The 20592-nt window shown below is 44.6% G+C and overlaps 1 protein-coding gene across 1 annotated transcript in view; it reads left to right on the plus strand.

Annotated features, from left to right (window-relative positions):
• The window catches only part of LOC138647785 (cytochrome P450 2D14-like), a 169932-nt gene that overhangs the window by 29210 nt on the left and 120130 nt on the right, over positions 1–20592 (plus strand). The window contains exon 2 of the mRNA XM_069737042.1: positions 14805–14976. Within this exon, the coding sequence (XP_069593143.1) occupies positions 14805–14976 (172 nt within the window). The remainder of the gene's footprint in view (positions 1–14804; positions 14977–20592) is intronic.

Below are 20592 nucleotides of genomic sequence, written 5' to 3' on the forward strand. Positions count from 1 at the left end.
CAATTAACCCTACAAGCTTCCCTTTACAACTATGCAAATAAAACTCTTGGAACTACAGGTCCCAGAACAACCTTACTTAATGCTTACAGCACAGAGTATAATGCCGGACGTTGTCTCATCATCATAGTTATGCCTGCGACTGCCATGCATTCCCATGGCCTCAATACGCCTCCGTGTGTATTCTGAGGTGACCATGCAGTGCCCCCTACCTGTAACAGGGGTCACTACATAACAATGTCAATAAAATAAGTTATGTCTAACAGTGAGAAATGACAAAGGGAAAAATTATTGAACATACTGTATGTAGAAGTAGAGGCGCAAAAAGTCTTGGAAATTCATGACAGAAGCTGAAATCTATCAGTAATTAGAAAGCAATCCTGACACTTAGTGAAAAATAACATCAGCTGGTGCAACTGATGGCCTATAAAAAGGTGTCTCATTACCACAGCGCGACACAAGAAACATCTCATGAAGGCTAAAACCAGTGAGCTGTCTCAAAGTCTTTGCAACCTTATTGACAGAAGATTTTCTAAACAAGTGAAGATGCCAGTGAGCACTGTAGCGATCATAATCCGGAAGTGGAAAGAATACAATTTCACCATAAACCTGCATTAACCAGGTGCTCCCAGCAAGATTTCAGACATAGGAATGAAAACAATTATCAGAAGTGTTCTGTCTCCACATAAGGAGAATGGAGGTGTAGCTGATTGATAAGATGTTAAGAGATTTTTTCCTACTTCCATATCCAAGATGAGAAGCAGACAGGACCAGCGCAGACTTAATGTCCATAGACTCAAATGTAAAACCACAGCGTGGGTGCAATTCAAGACTTGGTTTATTTCAACCCAGATACAGTAATAATTGTCAAGACAATACTGTAACTTTCTCTAAAGCCTCTGACTTTGGTTGCTGCTGGTCACAAATTGATCACTTCACAAGACCACTGTCACGCTCACGCCCTGACTGGTGGGCGTGAGCCAAGATGGTATGTGGCCCCACTGTGCCACGAATAAGACTACCCTGGAAGAGGCGTGACTATGACAGCTGCCTTGGTTTTCACTTGAGCCTCTGACGGTGAGGTCAGGATTGTGCAGCAGGCAGCTGCCATGTGCTACTCCAGGGTGGTGTCTGGCTGTGGCTGCTGATCCCACTTGGAGAACAGGAACACTAGGACAGGTGCGGGCATCAGGCAGGACTAGCAGATGAGCAAGGATGAAACTCTAGACGAGTAGGCTGGTACGGTTGAGACACAGGGCTGGCAGTGACAGGACTGGCAGGAACGGCAGAGACACAGGGCTGGCAGTCATGGCAGAGACACAGGGCTGGCAGGCGCGGCAGAGACAAAGGGCAGGTTGGTGTGGTGTATGAAGGAACAGGTATGGACCTGTTCATACAGGAGGTGCAGGTACAGATATGAAGTATGAAGGAACAGGTTGGAACCTGTTCACACAGGAGGTGCAGGTAAAGAATGCGGAGAGGAGCTGCAGCAAGAGATTACTGCAGCAGCAGAAGCTAAGCAGAGCGGAACAACAAAGAATGCGGAGAGGAGCTGCAGCAAGAGATATCTGCAGCAGCAGGAGCAGAGCAGAGTAGAATGGAGCAGAACCGCAGGAGTGCAGAGCAGAGGTAAAGCTGCAAGAGAGCGGAGCACAGGCAAAGCCACAAGAGCTGCAAGAGTGCAAAGCATAAGCAAACAGAGGACACAATGAAAGACACAGCAGGAAAAGAAGCCACAGAAAAGCAGACAGAGGTAGGACAAAGTTCAGACAAGATAATAGAACAAGACAAGGTGCAAGAACAAAGACACAGGGACCAGGATATTCTGCCTCCTGGAGGGCGGACAACAAGAACAAGGCAAGGCTAGAACAGAAACACTGAGACCAGTATATACAGCCTCCTGGAGGGCAGACAGACAAGATCAAGGCAAAGCTAGTAGAACCTCCAGAGAAGGAGGAACACAGAACAAGGCCTGGCAGCTCAGAAGCAAAACACTAACTGAGTTAACACATTGCACAGGCCCAGTCCACAGGGGGGAGCTGTCCTAAATACTGGAGGCCTCTTGGTAATTGGTCAGGAACAGATTAGATGGGTGCACCCTGATTCTATAAGAACCAAAGAGTTCTGGCGCCGCCCCCTATGCACACAGCCAGGAAGCATGCAGAGAGCAGAGGCACAGAATATGGAGCTCGCAACAGACAGAACACAACATGACATGGAGCAGTGAGTATGATGGTGTGTGAGGGATGGAAGGCCATGTAGTGATGCCAGCAGAGTTGTTACACCCAGGACAAGTGGTCCCTGCCTCACAGCAACTCTGGCTGTAAAATGAATCCTTAGAGAAAGTGACCCACCAAATGCCATGCAAAGCTACGTCCAGTTTGAACCAACTTGATTGGAACGAACAAGAGCAAGCGATAAGTAAATACTAACCAGCAGATGGCAATGTTGCAAGAGAAAACATTTATCAAGTAACAAACACATTTTTCTATGCTATGGAAACCAAACAGATGAATAGTATTTATCTCTGGGGGAACAGCACAAGAAGAGTTGTCCAAGATCCAAGGAACACCTGTGGAGAGCTATAGAAAGTCATGGAATTAGCAGGTACAATTGTTCAAAAGAAAACAATAAGTAAAACACTCAATTTCTATGGCCTGTATGCACACTCACCATGCAAGACTCCATTGCATAGCAAAAATCATGTTCAAGCGCATTAAAGTTTACTCAACAACATTTAGACAAGCCTGTGCAATACTTGGAGAATATTGTCTGGTCAAATGAGACCAAAATTGAACTCTTTGGATGTCATAATGCACACCATGTTTGGAGGTCAAAAAGCACTACATATCATCCCAAAACATCATACCAACAGTGATGTTTGGAGGTGAGAACATCATGCTGTGGGCTGTTTTTCAGCATACGGCACTGGTAAACTTAATGTGATTGAAGGAAGGATGAATGGACAAAGGTACTGATAAATTCTTGACACAAATCTACCATCTACAAGGATAATGAAGATGCAATGAGGGTGGACATTTCAGCAAGACAATGATCCCAAACACACAGCCATGAAGGAAACAATTGGTGTCAGAAAGTGAAAATAAAGCTGCTAGAATGATCCAGCCAATCACCTGACCTGAAACCAACAGAAAATTTATGGAAGCAACTAAAGCTCATAGAAGGAGTCCACAGAACCTTCAGGAGTTGAAGAGTGTTTGTGTGGAAAAATGGTACAAAATCACATCTGAGCAATGCATGCGACTAGTTTCTCCATATAAGAGTCATTTTGAAGCTGTCATCATCAACAAAGGCTGTTGTGCGAAGTATTAAATAATAGTGATGGTCGAGCACTAAAATGCTCTGGTGCTCGTTGCTTGGGTCGAGCAAATTGGAATGCTCGGGTGTTCGACCCGAGCAACGAGCCCAATGTAAGTCTACGGGAAACTTAAGCATTTTTCTTGCACCCCCCTCCCCATGGCAGTCTACGGAGGGATTAGAAATTGTGGAAATCGATGGGAGCAGTGCTCAAATGACATGGGAACAGCATAGGGAAGACCCCTGAAAGCATTTCTGCCTCCCAGGTCACTGTTGTAAACAATGTTGTCAGAGTCTTACGCCACTTTTACAGACTCACAATAAAACATACAAAAATGAAACTAAAATGGATTTTCCTGGGAAATATGTTAAGGAACATCCTTTCTAGGGTAATGACTTGTATATAAGGCAAAATAAATAAAAAAAATGCTCCTCCACACCTTGGGCTATGTTCACACGTACTGTTTTTGATGTGTTTCTGAACTTTAGCATTGCTTTCAACTAGGGTTGAGCGACTTTTACTTTTATAGGATCGGGTCAGGTTTCACGAAACCCGACTTTCTCAAAAGTCGGGTCGAGTGAAATCGGCCGATCCTATAGAAAAGTCGGGGTCAGGGTCGGCCGAAACACGAAACCCAATGCAGTGCAATGGGATACTATGGTTCCCAGGGTCTGAAGGAGAGGAAACTCTCCTTCAGGCCCTGGGATCCATATTTAAGTGTAAAATAAAGAATTAAAATAAAAAATATTGCTATACTTACCCTCTGACGCGCCCTGGTACTAACCGGCAGCCTTCCTTCCTTAGAATCAGCGCGTGAAAGACCTTAGATGACGTTGCGGCTTGTGATTGGTTGTGCGACCGCCCATGTGACCGCTCACACGACCAATCACAAGCCGCGACGTCACCGAAGGTCCTTCAAGCGCTGATTCTTAGGAAGGAAGGCTGCCGGAAAGAAGCAGGGCGCGTCCGAGGTTGAGTATATACCTAATAGGTATATACGTCAGAGGGTAAGTATAGCAATATTTCTTATTTTAATTCTTTATTTTACACTTAAATATGGATTCCGATACCGATTTCCGATATTGCAAACATATCGAAACTCGGTATCGGAATTCCGATACCAGATTCAGAAGATCGCCGACCTCATGGCCGACCCCACACAGGGGTCGGGTCGGGTTTCATGAAACCCGACTTTGCCAAAAGTCGGCAACTTCTGAAAATGGCCGACCTGTTTCGCTCAACCCTACTTTCAACCAAGACAAATGCATTCAATGGTAAAGAAATGTCATTTTAACATTTTGCAACCTTATCTGGCCTTGTGGTGTGTGACACATCATCAAACACATCCTGTTTCATTTATGAAGGAGGGACTCCGAATGTCACAAAGCCTATTTTTATAGGGCCAGCAGTCGGCCCTCACTATTCTTAGAGAGCCATCAGCCGGCTATGCTTTTTTGCTCCCATTATTAAACAGTGGGTCTCCTATACTGTTATTGTGTATGCAGTGCAATGCAATGAGTGGCAGGGCTGCCCAAAATTTGGACGCACCCCAATACCCCCTTTGAAGAGATGTACAGGAGGGCCTCCTGAAAACAATGTTCCCATTATTAGGAAGTGGGTCTCCCATACTGTTTGCCTATGCAGTGAATGCAAGGGCTGCCAAAAATTTGGAGGCACTCCAATGCCCCTTTGAAGAGACGTAGAGGAGGACCTCATGAAAAAAAATTCCCATTATTAGGCAGCGGGTCTCCCATAGTGTTTTCCTATGCAGTGAGTGGCAGGGCTGCCCAAAATTTGAACGCACCCCAATACCCCTTTCAGCGTCCGACTGGAGCACCTTGGGCCCTCCAGAGAAAACCATCCTTGGGGCCCACTATGTAGCTACATAGAAATAAACACAAGACCACCAACTGTGCGATATAACACGCTAATATCAGGGCATAACATAAGGTAGTGGATCACCCCATGGGGGCCGTGTCGTACTCGGTACCGGGTCCTTCGGTTCACAGGAGGATGTCACGGTGGCTGACCCGGTCCGTGGCCCTGGGACGTCCGCGTAAAAGGGAAAGGTCTTTAAGGGGAATGTTCGTGACGCCACCTGTGGTATTCAGTTAGGGTGACCGACGTTGCTTTAAGTGGTCCGCTGGGGTGATGTTATGGCAGCTAGATAGTATACCTTCCCACAGGTGAAGTGTATCCCCAGGGATTCCCGGTGTGTAGATGGTGGATGGTGAGAGGTGCAGAGAATAACGAGAACACAAGGTTGCAGTCTCTTTACCTTTACTGAAGACTTCAGCATCCACAGTCCAGGGCACCAGATCACAGGGCAGGTAGAGTCCAGCCTGTTTGGAGGCAAGTCCAGAGTCCCCTTGTCCAGGTGGAAATCTGTAGCCTTCCTTTGCGCTGCAGTGTTGTAGTCCCTTACTGCTAAGCTTCTCATAAGGTCCTCACAGCTGTTGTAGATGTTATAGATGTTATGTCTATTTCTCTGTCCCCCGGATAGGATAGGACAAACCCGTATGACTGGTGGCTTGAGGCGGTTTATAGGGACTCTATCATGCCCCAGCCTCTAAGGGGTGCCACTGTGCCTCCTGGGTGTAGGGCGGACAGGTAACGTGAAATTAGCTGTCCTGCCAGTCTCTGGAGCAAGGCATAAAGGTCATTACTCCCTTGGTGTTCCAGCTACTGGGAATCTGCGCCTCAGAAGGAGGCAGCCTGTGTAGGGCTGGTCCCCTCCTGATATCCATTCCTTTGCTACGACTTCTTTGCACGCTCGCTGCAATACAATTCTTCCTTCAATGTCTCTTTCTAAGAACTGCAGCTCTGTATCCTTCTCCTTTGCTGTCTGACAGAATCCGACCCCTGCCAGGGACCAACTAACTGAGTGGAGCTCAGCCAGCAACTGACTAACTTTCCCTACAGGTCACCAGTTTTACCTACAGTACAGACCAAAAGTTTGGACACACCTTCTCATTTAAAGATTTTTCTGTATTTTCATGACTATGAAAATTGTATATTCACACTGAAGGCATCACAACTATAACTTAACACATGTGGAATTATATACTTAACAAAAAAGTGTGAAACAACTGAAAATATGTCTTATATTCTAGGTTCTTCAAAGTAGCCACCTTTTGCTTTGATGACTGCTTTGCACAGTCTTGGCATTATCTTGATGAGCTTCAAGAGGTAGTCACCGGAAATGGTCTTCCAACAATCTTGAAGGAGTTTCCAGAGATGCTTAGCACTTGTTGGCCCTTTTGCCTTCACTCTGCGGTCCAGTTCACCTCAAACCATCTCGATTGGGTTCAGGTCTGGTGACTGTGGAGGTCAGGTCATCTGGTGTAGCACCAAATCACTCTCCTTCTTGGTTAAATAGCCCTTACAAAGCCTGGAGGTGTGTTTGGGGTTATTGTCCTGTTGAAAAATAAATGATGGTCCAACTAAACGCAAACCGGATGGAATAGCATGCTGCTGCAAGATGCTGTGGTAGCCATGCTGGTTCAGTATGCCTTCAATTTTGAATAAATCCCCAACAGTGTCACCAGCAAAGCACCCCCACACATCACACCTCCTCCATCCTTTACGGTGGAAACCAGGCATGTAGAGTCCATCTGTTCACCTTTTCTGTGTCGCACAAAGACACGGTGGTTGGAACCAAAGATCTTAAATTTGGACTCATCAGACCAAAGCACTGATTTCCACTGGTATAATGTCCATTCCTTGTGTTCTTTAGCCCAAACAAGTCTCTTCTGCTTGTTTCCTAGCAGCTATTTTACCATGAAGGCCTGCTGCACAAAGTTTCCTCTTAACAGTTGTTGTAGAGATGTGTCTGCTGCTAGAACTCTGTGTGCCATTGACATGGTCTCTAATCTGAGCTGCTGTTAACCTGTAATTTCTGAGGCTGGTGACTCGGATAAACTTATCCTCAGAAGCAGAGATGACTCTTGGTCTTCCTTTCCTGGGGCAGTCCTCATTTGAGCCAGTTTCTTTGTAGCGCTTGATGGTTGTTGCAACTGCACTTGGGGACACTTTCAAAGTTTTCCCAATTTTTCGGACTGACTCACCTTCATTTCTTAAAGTAATGATGGCCACTCTTTTTTCTTTACTTAGCTGCTTTTTCCTTGCCATAATACAAATTCTAACAGTCTATTCAGTAGGACTATCAGCTGTGTATCCACCAGACTTTTGCACAACACAACTGATGGTCCCAACACCATTTATAAGGCAAGAAATCCCACTTATTAAACCTGACAGGGCACACTTGTGAAGTGAAAACAATTTCCGGTGACTACCTCTGGAAGCTCATCAAGAGAATGCCAAGAGTGTGCAAAGCAGTCATCAAAGTAAAAGGTTGCTACTTTGAAGAACCTAGACTATAAGACATATTTTCAGTTGTTTCACACTTTTTTGTTAAGTATATACAGTGGGGCAAAAAAGTATTTAGTCAGTCAGCAATAGTGCAAGTTCCACCACTAAAAGATGAGAGGCGTCTGTAATTTACATCATAGGTAGACCCCAACTATGGGAGACAAACTGAGAAAAAAAAATCCAGAAAATCACATTGTCTGTTTTTTTAACAATGTATTTGCATATTATGGTGGAAAATAAGTATTTGGTCAGAAACAAAATTTCATCTCAATACTTTGTAATATATCCTTTATTGGCAATGACAGAGGTCAAACGTTTTCTGTAAGTCTTCACAAGGTTGCCACACACTGTTGTTGGTATGTTGGCCCATTCCTCCATGCAGATCTCCTCTAGAGCAGTGATGTGTTTGGCTTTTCGCTTGGCAACACGGACTTTCAACTCCCTCCAAAGGTTTTCTATAGGGTTGAGATCTGGAGACTGGCTAGGCCACTCCAGGACCTTGAAATGCTTCTTACGAAGCCACTCCTTCGTTGCCCTGGCAGTGTGCTTTGGATCATTGTCATGTTGAAAGACCCAGCCACGTTTCATCTTCAATGCCCTTGCTGATGGAAGGAGGTTTGCACTCAAAATCTCACGATACATGGCCCCATTCATTCTTTCATGTACCCGGATCAGTCGTCCTGGCCCCTTTGCAGAGAAACAGCCCCAAAGCATGATGTTTCCACCACCATGCTTTACAGTAGGTATGGTGTTTGATGGATGCAACTCAGTATTCTTTTTCCTCCAAACACGACAAGTTGTGTTTCTACCAAACAGTTCCAGTTTGGTTTCATCAGACCATAGGACATTCTCCCAAAACTCCTCTGGATCATCCAAATGCTCTCTAGCAAACTTCAGACGGGCCCGGACATGTACTGGCTTAAGCAGTGGGACACGTCTGGCACTGCAGGATCTGAGTCCATGGTGGCGTAGTGTGTTACTTATGGTAGGCCTTGTTACATTGGTCCCAGATCTCTGCAGTTCATTCACTAGGTCCCACCGCGTGGTTCTGGGATTTTTGCTCACCGTTCTTGTGATCATTCTGACCCCACGGGGTGGGCTTTTGCATGGAGCCCCAGATCGAGGGAAATTATCAGTGGTCTTGTATGTCTTCCATTTTCTAATTATTGCTCCCACTGTTGATTTCTTCACTCCAACCTGGTTGGCTATTGCAGATTCAGTCTTCCCAGCCTGGTGCAGGGCTACAATTTTGTTTCTGGTGTCCTTTGACAGCTCTTTGGTCTTCACCATAGTGGAGTTTGGAGTCAGACTGTTTGAGGGTGTGCACAGGTGTCTTTTTATACTGATAACAAGTTTAAACAGGTGCCATTACTACAGGTAATGAGTGGAGGAAAGAGGAGACTCTTAAAGAAGAAGTTACAGGTCTGTGAGAGCCAGAGATCTTGATTGTTTGTTTCTGACCAAATACTTATTTTCCACCATAATATGCAAATAAATTGTTAAAAAAACAGACAATGTGATTTTCTGGATTTTTTTTTCTCAGTTTGTCTCCCATAGTTGAGGTCTACCTATGATGTAAATTACAGACGCCTCTCATCTTTTTAAGTGGTGGAACTTGCACTATTGCTGACTGACTAAATACTTTTTTGCCCCACTGTATTTCCACATGTGTTAATTCATAGTTTTGATGCCTTCGGTGTGAATTTACAATGTTCATAGTCATGAAAATACAGAAAAATCTTTAAATGAGAAGGTGTGTCCAAACTTTTGGTCTGTACTGTACAGGACAGGAGCGCTGTGTTAGGCTACTTTCACACTTGCGTTGGTACGTGCCCGTCGCAATGCATCGGGCCAATGTACCGACACACTTTGTGAAATAATTGAACAGCGGGGGCAGCGGATGCAGTTTTTTAACACATCCGCTGCCCCCATTGTAATGTCCAGGGAGGAGGGGGCGGAGTTCCGGCCGCGCATGCGCGGTCGAAAATGGCGGACACGGTGCACAAAAAAAGTTACATTGAACTTTTTTTGTGCCGACGGTCTGCCAAAACACGACGCATCCATCGCACGACGGATGCGACGTGTGGCCATACGTCGCAATGCGTCGCTAATGCAAGTCTATGGAGAAAAAACGCATCCTGCGGTCAACTTTGCAGGATGCATTTTTTCCCCAAAATGACGCATTGCGACGTATGTCACACAGCGCAAGTGTGAAAGTAGCCTTACTTACAATTTCTGAGCCACAGGCCGCAGCAGCAGTAGCCGAACATGTCAGCTGTTATCAGTGACGCCCACACTGCTCTCTGAGTAGCTCTGAGCGCCGGAGCTGGGATTAGTGGTGACGTCACGCTGAGAGGATGTCCTGCTCTCGGCTTCTCCCACAGTTTAGAGAGCAGTGGGGGCATCACTGATAACAGTTGACATGTTTGGCTACTGCTGCTGCGGCCTGTGGCTCAGAATTTGCAAGTAACACAGTGCTCACGTGCAGACTGCAAAACACTGCCCACTGCTAAAGTGAAATTAATATTCACCCTTCTCGATGCTCATGGGGGGGTGGGAAGCAGTGAATATTCATTTCCCTTTAGCAGCGGGGACAGGGGCTTCGACATCCTGTCAGCCCCTGCTGCTCCACTCAGCTCCACACCATGCCTCAGGGCCTGTGCGATGGGAGGGTCTGATAAAACTGTCCCAGAACTTTGACAGTGTTCCCCTGCCTCTGCTGGATTGGAATTGTGTCTTCTTTAGGCCGGTTTCACATTAGCGTTTACCTGATCTGCGGCGGGCTGCGGACTTCCTCCGTGAAGCCCGCCCTCGGCCGCACCTCCGCCGCTAGCTCCGCCTACTTCTGCATGCGGCCCGCATGCAGCCTGCGTACCTATCTTTAACATTAGGTACGCAGGTTGTGCGGCTGTATGCGGGTGCTGCCGCATGCGTCGTTTTGACGATGCGGCGACCAGCGTAGGACGCAGCCTGTAGCATTTTTTTTTTGCCGCATCGTCAAAACGACGCATGCGGTAGCATCCGCATACAGCCGCACGACCTGCGTACCTAATGTTAAAGATAGGTACGCAGGCCGCATGCGGGACGCATGCAGAAGTAGGCGGAGCTAGCGGCGGAGGTGCGGCCGAGGGCGGGGCTTCACAGAGGAAGTCCGCAGCCCGCCGCAGATCAGGTAAACGCTAGTGTGAAACTAGCCTTACCTGTACTCCTTGGTTGGCCAAGGAACTGTGACTTCTGCCACGAGTGTTTTCAGATGGGAATTTTTTTAATAATTCCGCAACAAGGGCCTTCTGGTACTACCCCATTTTAGTAGACCTGTCCGCCTCAGGAATAAGAGATAGAATGTTCTCCTTGTAGCGTGGGTCTACAAGTGTCACCAACCAGTAATGACTGTCATCCAAACTTTGTGCTTGCATCCCAAGGACTGGGGTTTGGACAACTGAATGCTGTGCTGGGACAAGGACGTGGATTTGATTGCTGATGGTGCTAATTGAGTGTGTGCAATGACAGGTGCAGGGCAGGAGGCATCTTCATATGCACCATGGACAGGGGATTGGCTTGCACGCTCAACAGCGGAAGAAACAGTGGTGTCACCTGCAGACACTGTTCCTGGACCAGGGGTTCGGCCCACAAAGTCAGATGCTTTGCTGTCATGTGCCTGATCATGCTGGTGGTGGTCAGGCTGGTAGTTTTGCTACCTCTACTGATGCTGGCCTTGCAGGTGGTGCAAATGGCCTTTTTAGGGTTATTGACAGAGTCTTTAAGAAACTATGTTACTATCTTCTAATTGCGGCCACCATACTGCTTCTTTCTGCCTGATGGGGTGCTACACCTCCCTCCCCTTGTGTGCTGCTGTCCTCACTCTGCATGTCCTCCTGCCAGGTTGGGTCAGTTACTATATCATCCACCACCTCATCTTCCACTTCCGCACCCTGGTACTCCTCCTGACTGTCTGGCAATTGTGTCTCATCATCGTCCACCTTTTGTAACACTTTCCCACCTTTGCCTTTGTGTCACCATTGTTGCTCAAATATTTGGGCATCGCTACATGCTATCTCCTCTTGCCCCACTTCAAGTGGACTAGGCGAGAGGCCCGAATCTGTAAATCGAAAAGTGAACAGCTCTTCGGAGTGTCCAAGTGTGGGATCAGTTGTCTCCGGGCATTTGGCATGGTGGGAGGAAGGAGGATCAGGGTGAGGAATATGCCGTCCAGACTCACAGCTACTGGAACTTGACCGTGTGGAAGACAGGGAGGTGGTGGTGGCAAACAACCTTTTGACACTGCTCTGGGTTCAATAGTGGTGTGCTGTGGTCCCCTAGTAATTGGGACAGGAAGATCGGGCGAGAAGATGTGGGAATTTGCTGTGGCACAATTTCAGCTTGCTCACGGCCTCGGTCTCTGCATGCACCATCACCATCATGCCCAGTTCCCCGTTCCACGCTCCTGGCCCATTTTAAATGGAGGTCGGACAATATTTTCCACGTTCTCTACAAATGGCTGATTTTGGAGTGAACTTATATTTGACGGACAAACCACAGTTTGAAATAGCTGGCCTGTAGGAAACTATTTTGAACAGCAAACTGGTGTCACTGTCAATCACTTTGCTAACACACTGCAACAACATTTAAAGGGAGGTCAGAAATGGCAGAATTTTGAACACATGTTTATGTGATCCAGGTGACGGACAAACCACAGATTGAAATAGCTAGCCTGTAGGTAACCATCTTGAACAGCAAACTGGTGTCAATCACTTTGCTAACACATTGCAACTAAATTTAATGGGAGTCCGGAAATGGCAGAATTTTGAGTGCACGTTTATGTGATTCGTGTGACGGACAATCCACAGTTTGAAAGAGTTGGCATGTGGGTAGGTATTTTGAACAGCAAACTGGTGTCAATCACTTTGCTAATGCACTGCAACAAAATTTAAAGGGATGCCAGAAATGGCATAATTTTGAGCACATGTTTATGTGATCCGTGTGACGGACAAACCACATTTTGAAATAGCTGGCCTATAGGTAACCATTTTGAAAAGCAAACTAGTGTCAATCACTTCGCTAACACACTGCAACAACATTTAAAGGGAGGCCAGAAATAGCAGAAGTTTGAGCGCACGTTTATGTGATCTGCGTGACGGGCAAACCATAGTTTGAAAGAGTTGGCATGTAAGTAACTATTTTGTACAGAAAACTGGTGTCAATCACTTTGCTAATACACTGCAACAAAATTTAAAGGGAGGTCAGAAATGGCAGAATCTTGAGCACACGTTTATGTGATCCCTGTGACGGACAAACCATAGTTTGAAATAGCTGGCCTGTAGGTAACCATTTTGAACAGCAAACTGGTGTCAATCACTTTGCTAACACACAGCAACAAAATTTAAAGGGAGGCCAGAAATGGCAGAAGTTTGAGCGCACGTTTATGTGATCTGAGTGACGGATAAACCATTGTTTGAAATAGCTGGCCTGTAGACATACACATTGCTACAAAATTTAAAGGGAGGCCAGAAATGGTAGAATTTGAAGCACACTTTTTATCTCTGATCCATGTGTGATGGACAAACCACAGTTTTAAATATCTGGCCCGTAGGTAACTATTTTTAACAGCAAACTGGTGTCAATAACTTCGCTAACAAACTGCAACAAAATTTAAAGAGAGGCCAGAAATGGCAGAATTTGGACTCTCACTGCCTATCAGTTTGTGTAACACGTTACCTGCATGGCAGGCTGCTTGAGCCTATTCTAGGTGACGCTCCTCAGTGATGGCTCCAGGCTCTGAAGTGCTGCTGTGCTGCAGGGCGTTAGATGGGCCAGGAGACCTGCAGTCCCCTGCCCTCCGGATTTAGCTGCCGTGACTTCTGTACCTGAACAACCACGGACTCCGGTGTCCGGTTTCTGGGCGCTTGGCTCTGGGGTGAGCTTGGCTACCGCCCCTATCCCCAGGTTCTCCCAGACTTGCTTCCTCTCACTTCTTCCTCCTCAGACTGACTAACTCTGCCTCCAGGTCAGAACTTATATGGAAGCTCCCTTGAAATCAGGTGTTAGAGCTCCCCCTTCTTGTCTGGAGTGGGAAAGCGTTGTATGCTGGTGTTACCTGCCAAGGGGACCCCTCCTTGCTTCCAGGCATGACATCACCTCCCCCCCCCCCCTGTGAGGGAGGCAATGTCACTGTGACAACCTGAGTCCTGGGGTGCCACAATGGACAAACCACAGTTTTAAATAGCTGGCCTGTAAAAAAATTGTTCCTGGCCCCTGATACCTGGGGCTATGTCTAGAAATATCTGTAATAGCAGCAGCAGCAGACAGAACTGGAATGGACCCTCTTGCTATATGCGCTGCAGTCTGCCACATACACTGCCTGCCTGCCTAGCACTGATATCTATTCAGCTTTATTAGTCCTCAGAAAGGACTGTTAGTTGAGATGGATATGTGTATAATATGTGGTATACCCACACTAAGTAAGAATCAAACAAATCTCTCCCTAGCTCAGCAGCATCTCTCCCTACATTGCCTGATTCTGTAGTAGACTGTGACGAGCATGGTGGTGCCAGGTCTGATATAGACCTGATGGCACTGTGGGGCCAGCCAACATGTCTGTGGCATTACAGGGTGTGACAGACAATCCCTGCATGTTCATTGGCTCTCTAAAGCGCGCCAAACATGCAGGGCGGGGACCAGAGCTCCCGCCGAGCAACCCCGGAAATATTCGACGAGCTCCCAGCATCTCGAGCAGCAAGATGCTCGGGCGAGTAATGAGTACAGGTGAGCATGATTGCTTATCTCTATTAAATAACTTTCAGCAAGCGTGTTCAATACTTTTCCCCTGTGTTATTTCATTTATGGACATGCATGGTTTGATTTATTTGCCAATAAAGATACGATGGGTTGTTCCTGACATCTGGTGAGATTTTCATGTCAATAGCACCTTTAGAAATATATTTACTAAGAAAATTGACGACAAGTTCAATACTTATTTCACCCGCTGTATGTCAGGGGTCATCATTATTTTGAAGTTAGGATCTCCGCATTTTTTCATGAATTTATACCTCATGCTATCACATTATTGAAAATATTAATTATTTCCTTCATAAATACAAAATGTATCTGTTCTTAACAGCTGGGAAAAGAGTTTGGGACAGTATACAGTCTGCAGTACTTCTGGAAAAAAATAGTGGTGCTAAATGGATTTGAAGTACATAAGGAAGCTCTAATCAACAGGTCTGAAGAGATATCAGATCGTCCCCGATTTGCTATGTTTGAAAAAATAGGATATGCTGGAGACACCAAAGGTAATGAACTACTATCTTCACAAAGTTTATTCAAATGTTAAAATCAAAGCCTGAGAGAAATCCCTGGTTATGTTATGTGACAGTAGTTATGTGCTAGTTGCATTACTACAGTTCAGTTTACTGTTGCTATTGGTCCTTATAATCTCTACTTAAATAAACACTTGTTATGTATAATTTATCTACTAATGAAAACTGGTTTGTGACAAGTTTTCTGCAACTTGTGCAGTAAGCTGAGTGCGAATGCCATGTTATTTGACAAAAATAAGAGTATGGCCATGCCACCAGTAGGTAAAAGTATTCAAACAAATAAAGGAAAAGTAAGTTCTCTATTTAGGGATGAGTGAACCTAAACTGTACAGTTCGGGGTTCGTACCGGACACCTAGTGCCCAGCACAGAAGCCTGAACACGAACCTCTCACTGTACGTTTGTGTTACTGTTCAGGTTTGGCAGACCAACAAGTTTTTCCGGTATGGGAACTTCTTGCACCATCTGTTATGGTCTGGTGATTATGGAGCGACATGAGACTAGCTCTGAGCAGGTGGTATCTATACTGACTGCAGACCCTAAGCTCAACACACAACTAGAAGCAGCCGTGGATTGCTCCTAACGCTCTCTAGGCAACTCGTCACAGCCTAAGAGCTAGCTACCCCTAAAGATAGAAGCAGGAAAACTATCTTGCCTCAGAGAAAATCCCCAAAGGAAAGACAGCCCCCCACATGTAATGACTGTGAGAGGAGAAGGAAATGACATACGTAGTATGAAACAAGATTGAGCACAGGAGGCCACTTCTAGCTAAAAAGGAAAGTACAGAAAAGAGCTCTGTGCGGTCAGTAGAAAAAACTAGAAAAAGTCCACCGCAGAGAAATGCAAAAATCTCCACACCTAACTAAAGGTGTGGAGGGCAAACTCTGCTGCCCAGAGCTTCCAGTTTAGCTAAATAGATCCATACTGATAAACTGGACAAATGAGCAAAAAACAAGACAGTACCAAACAACAAGTCCACAATAAGTGAACTGCAAAGGACATGGAAGGACTTAGCTTTGCAGAACTTGGTCAGAGTGTCAGGACAATCCAAAGAGCAATGACTCCAGGCAGAGACAATTGACAACTGGCATTGAATGAGGGCTAAGGCCAGACTAATATAGCCGAGCCCAAAAGACAATCAAAGGAAACAGCTAAGAAGCTAAATCCAAGAAGCAGTCATACCACTAAAGACCACAGGAGGAGCCCAAGAGCAGAACTCACAAAAATACTACTTACAACCAAGAACGGAATTCACAACAACCATCATAGCCACGACAAGTATTGGTGTGGCTGTGACTGACTGGTGCACCATGTGAGAGAAAAAAATAAACAAAAAAAAAGACATGGGACCCCCCTATTTTTGAAAACAAGATTAGTTAAAGCAGACAGCCACAGGCTGCAGCCCTTAGCAGCTGTCTTTATTTTGGCTGGTTATCAAAAATAGAGGGCCCCTACACCTTTGTTTACATTTTTTATATAATTGACAACCAGCATGGCTAAAGCAGACAGCTGGTATTCTCAAACTGGGAAGGTCCACAGATATTTGGCCCTCCCCAGCCTAAAAATAGCAGTCTGCAGCCGCCGTAGAAAAAGTGCATTCAATAGATGTGCCAATTCTGTCACTTTTCCCAGCTCTTCTCACTTGCCCTAATGCTTTGGCAAGCTGTGTCATATTAGGGATTGATGTCAACTGTGTAATGTCCGCTGACAGCAAGCCCAAAGGTTAATAATGGAGTCGCATCTATCAGACGCCCCATTACTAACCTGGTAAGTGAATAGTTAAAAAACACAGACAAACAGGAAAAAAATACTTTATTTGAATAAAGACTCCCCCACTCCCTTGTTTACCCATTTATTAATGAAAAATTAATCAAGGAAGTTCCGTTGGTAATCCAATAGTGAAATGTTTATCGTCGCCCATCGAATCCTATGGAGTCTTGCTCTGAGAACGTTCTCAGAACAAGACTTTATATTTCACTTCCGCTCAGTGGCAGGCACAGATATTTTGAAGCTCCTGCCTCCCGCTTAACACAAATAACCCTATCTATCCTCATTCAACAAGGCTCAATAGGGTTACTGGCAGTCAGTGGAAGTGAACTATGACGTCTTGTTCTGAGAACTTTCTCATAATGAGACTATAGGATTCGATAAGCATCCTGGGACATTTCACTATTGAATTACTGTTGAAACCTCCTGGATTTATTTTGAATTAATAAATGGGTAAATGAGGGAAAGTGGGGAGTCTTTGTTGAAATAAAGTATTTTTTTCTGTGGGTTTTTTTTTTTTTACTACTAAGTTAGTAATGAGGGTGCCTGACTGAGACTTCTGCATTACTAACCCCTGGGCTTGCTGTCAGCCAGCTGCTGACATAAACCCCAAAAACAATTACCCCGACTGCCACCACACCAGGGCAATCAGGAAGAGGTGATGCTATGCATCAGAATTGGTTCATCAATTTTGATGCATAACTCCTTGGGCGGCTGCAGGCTGATATTTGTTGGTTGGGAATGGCCCAATAACCATGGGAATTCCCAGACTGTAAATATAAGCCTGCACCTGTTTGATTTCCTTTAGCTGTGTATTAAAAATGGGTACCCCATGCCATTTATTTATTTACAGTGAGTTTAGAAAGTATTCAGAACTTTTAAAATTTTCACTCTTTATTTCATTGCAGCCATTTAGCAAATTCAAAATACTTCATTTTTTTTTCACATTAACCCCTTAACCCCCAAGGGTGGTTTGCACGTTAATGACCGGCCAACAATTCTGACCACTGTCCCTTTATGAGGTTATAACTCTGAAATGCTTCAATGGATCCGGATGATTCTGACAATATTTTCTCGTGACATATTGTACTTCATGATAGTGGTAAAATTTCTTTGATATTACCTACGTTTATTTGTGAAAAAAAATGGAAATTTGGCAAAAATTTTGAACATTTTGCAGTTTTCCAACTTTGAATTTTTATGCCCTTAAATCACAGAGATATGTTACACAAAATACTTAATAAGTAACATTTCCCACATGTCTACTTTACATCAGCACAATTTTGGAACCAAATTTTTTTTGTTAGGGACTGTTATAAGGGTTAAAAGTTGACCAGCAATTTCTCATGTTTACGCCATTTTTTTTTTAGGGACCACATCACATTTGAAGTAATTCTGAGGGGTCTAAATGATAGAAAATACCCAAGTGTGACACCATTCTAAAAACTGTACCCCTCAAGGTCCTCAAAACCACATTCAAGAAGTTTATTAACCCTTCAGGTGTTTCAGAGGAATTTTGGAATTTAAAAAAAAAAAGAACATTTCCCTTTTTTTCACAAAAAATTTAATTCAGCTCCATTTTGTTTCATTTTACCAAGGGTAACAGGAGAAATTGTACCGCAAAAGTGGTTGTACAATTGGTCCTGAGTATGCTGATACCCCATATATGGGGGTAAACCACTGTTTGAGCGCATGGCATAGTTCGGAAGGGAAGGAGCGCCATTTGACTTTGCAATGCAAAATTGTTGCGTTTGGAGAGCCCCTGATGTGCCTAAACATTGAAACCCCCCACAAGTGAAACCATTTTGGAAAGTAGACCCCCTAAGGAACTTACTTAGATGTTTGGTAAGCAATTTGACCCACCGAGTGCTTCACAGAAGTTTATAATGCAGTGCCGTAAAAATAAAAAATCATATTTTTTCACAAAAATTATATTTTGCCCCCAATTTTTTATTTCCCCAAGGGTAACAGAAGAAATTGGACCCAAAAGTTGTTGTGCAATTTGTCCTGAGTACTCTGATACTCCATATGTGGGGGTAAACCACTGTTTGGGCGCATGGCATAGCTCAGAAGGGAAGGAGCGCCGTTTGACTTTTCAATGCAAAATTGACTGGAATTGAAATGGGACGCCATATTGCATTTGGAGAGCCCCTGATGTGCCTAAACATTGAAACCCCCCACAAGTGACACCATTTTGGAATGAAGACCCCCTAAGGAACTTATCTAGATGTGTTGTGAGAATTTTGATCTTCCAAGTGTCTCATTACAGTTTATAGTAAATTCAGTAATCACTGCACTCATAACAGGGCGGATTTTGTGTCAAGTGAAATTTATTAGAGAATGTGGTAGGTGATAAGCGACAGGTAAGACGTTTTGGCCACACTGTGGCCTTGATCACAATGTTGCAGAAAAAAATATACATTATAATACAATATATACAGAAATTATACATATATACAAAAAAGGTTTGAACCATGTCAAGAAGAAAGGCGCATGAGTGCGGAAGACCATATTCTGATCGTAGTTTGGTATAGGAACCAAAATCACTGTGTATGTAGACATGACATGCCAGAGATAGAGGAAAAGGAGCTGAAAATAATGGAGGTTGTAGCCGTAGTCAGGCGGAAGAAAGGTAAAGAGAGGGGTGGGAGAGAAAAAAAGGATGGGGGGAAGAAAAACATACCGTTGCAAGAAATTGTGTCAGTCTTAATAGTATATGTGGTGAAATATGTGTATATATCTATATGTGTGTAGTGACATATGTCTAGGGTTATATGTGTGACTAGTGATAATGTAACATTTGTCCTGAAGGCAAGTCGCACCTAGGTGTTAATAGGTACTTCCTTGGGACTAGTAGAAATTGTGTCTCCATATCTCACCAGGAGGTCTAGCTAGGGCCAAGAAGAAAGGTAACATTTGGCACCTCCTAGGTCTTGAAGGGGAGATGTTAATTGCGGCCTGAGGGTATCTATTCCTGAGAACCTTTTCACAAGTGTCTCAAGAGAAAAATAATATATTCATTAGTAGTGCGGCCATGGCCAATCAGAAAGCCAGCAATTATGATATTAACCTGAGGGGCCAGTCTAGAATCCTGACCTCCAGACCAAAGTTATAAATTTAGGCTGCATACAGAGAATTGTGTTCACATGATGGGGGCAGCCTGAGAAGCTGGTGTGATCCAATCTACATTCGTCCTACCCTCAGGGAGCAGAAGCAACTACCAGTTAGATAATTTCTGTAAGTTTCTCCTCTTTTATACTGTTTTGCATAAGTTGTATGTCTTTTTATTATCATATTTTTATACCTTTTTCTTATTGTAAGCATTGAACCTTTTGTTATTAAAGTATAAAACTTTAACAAGTTGAACCTTGAATGTTCTAAAAGAATCCATAGCCTAAGGTGTGTGAACCTTATGAGTTATAGACATTATTAGTATTCATATTTCCTGGACTCATCACCCGTGTGTTCGATGAGTGGTGGCAGCATGTATGAGCGGGTGTGTGGCCTGGGTCGGTGTGTGATTTATGCTCCCATTACAGAATAGGACAGAGGTTGAATGCTGGAATGAGAGTGGGGAGATAGATTAACCCTTGCAGGCACAACCCCAAGTCACGTGTGAGAGCAGGCACGTGACGAATAAGTGACACCACGGAGAAGGGGATCCGTGACAGTATAGTCACCTCTACATGGACTGTTCTGTAGTCTATGCCATTCTATACATGTAGCTTTCACCATTGACTACGTAACTCCATTATCTTCCACAGGACGTATCTAACTATAACCTGTTCCCTTGTTGGGACTATACTATTAAGACTGACACAATT

The sequence above is a fragment of the Ranitomeya imitator genome, chromosome 8 (genome assembly GCF_032444005.1).
Source record: "Ranitomeya imitator isolate aRanImi1 chromosome 8, aRanImi1.pri, whole genome shotgun sequence".
In the NCBI taxonomy this organism is placed as follows: domain Eukaryota; kingdom Metazoa; phylum Chordata; class Amphibia; order Anura; family Dendrobatidae; genus Ranitomeya; species Ranitomeya imitator.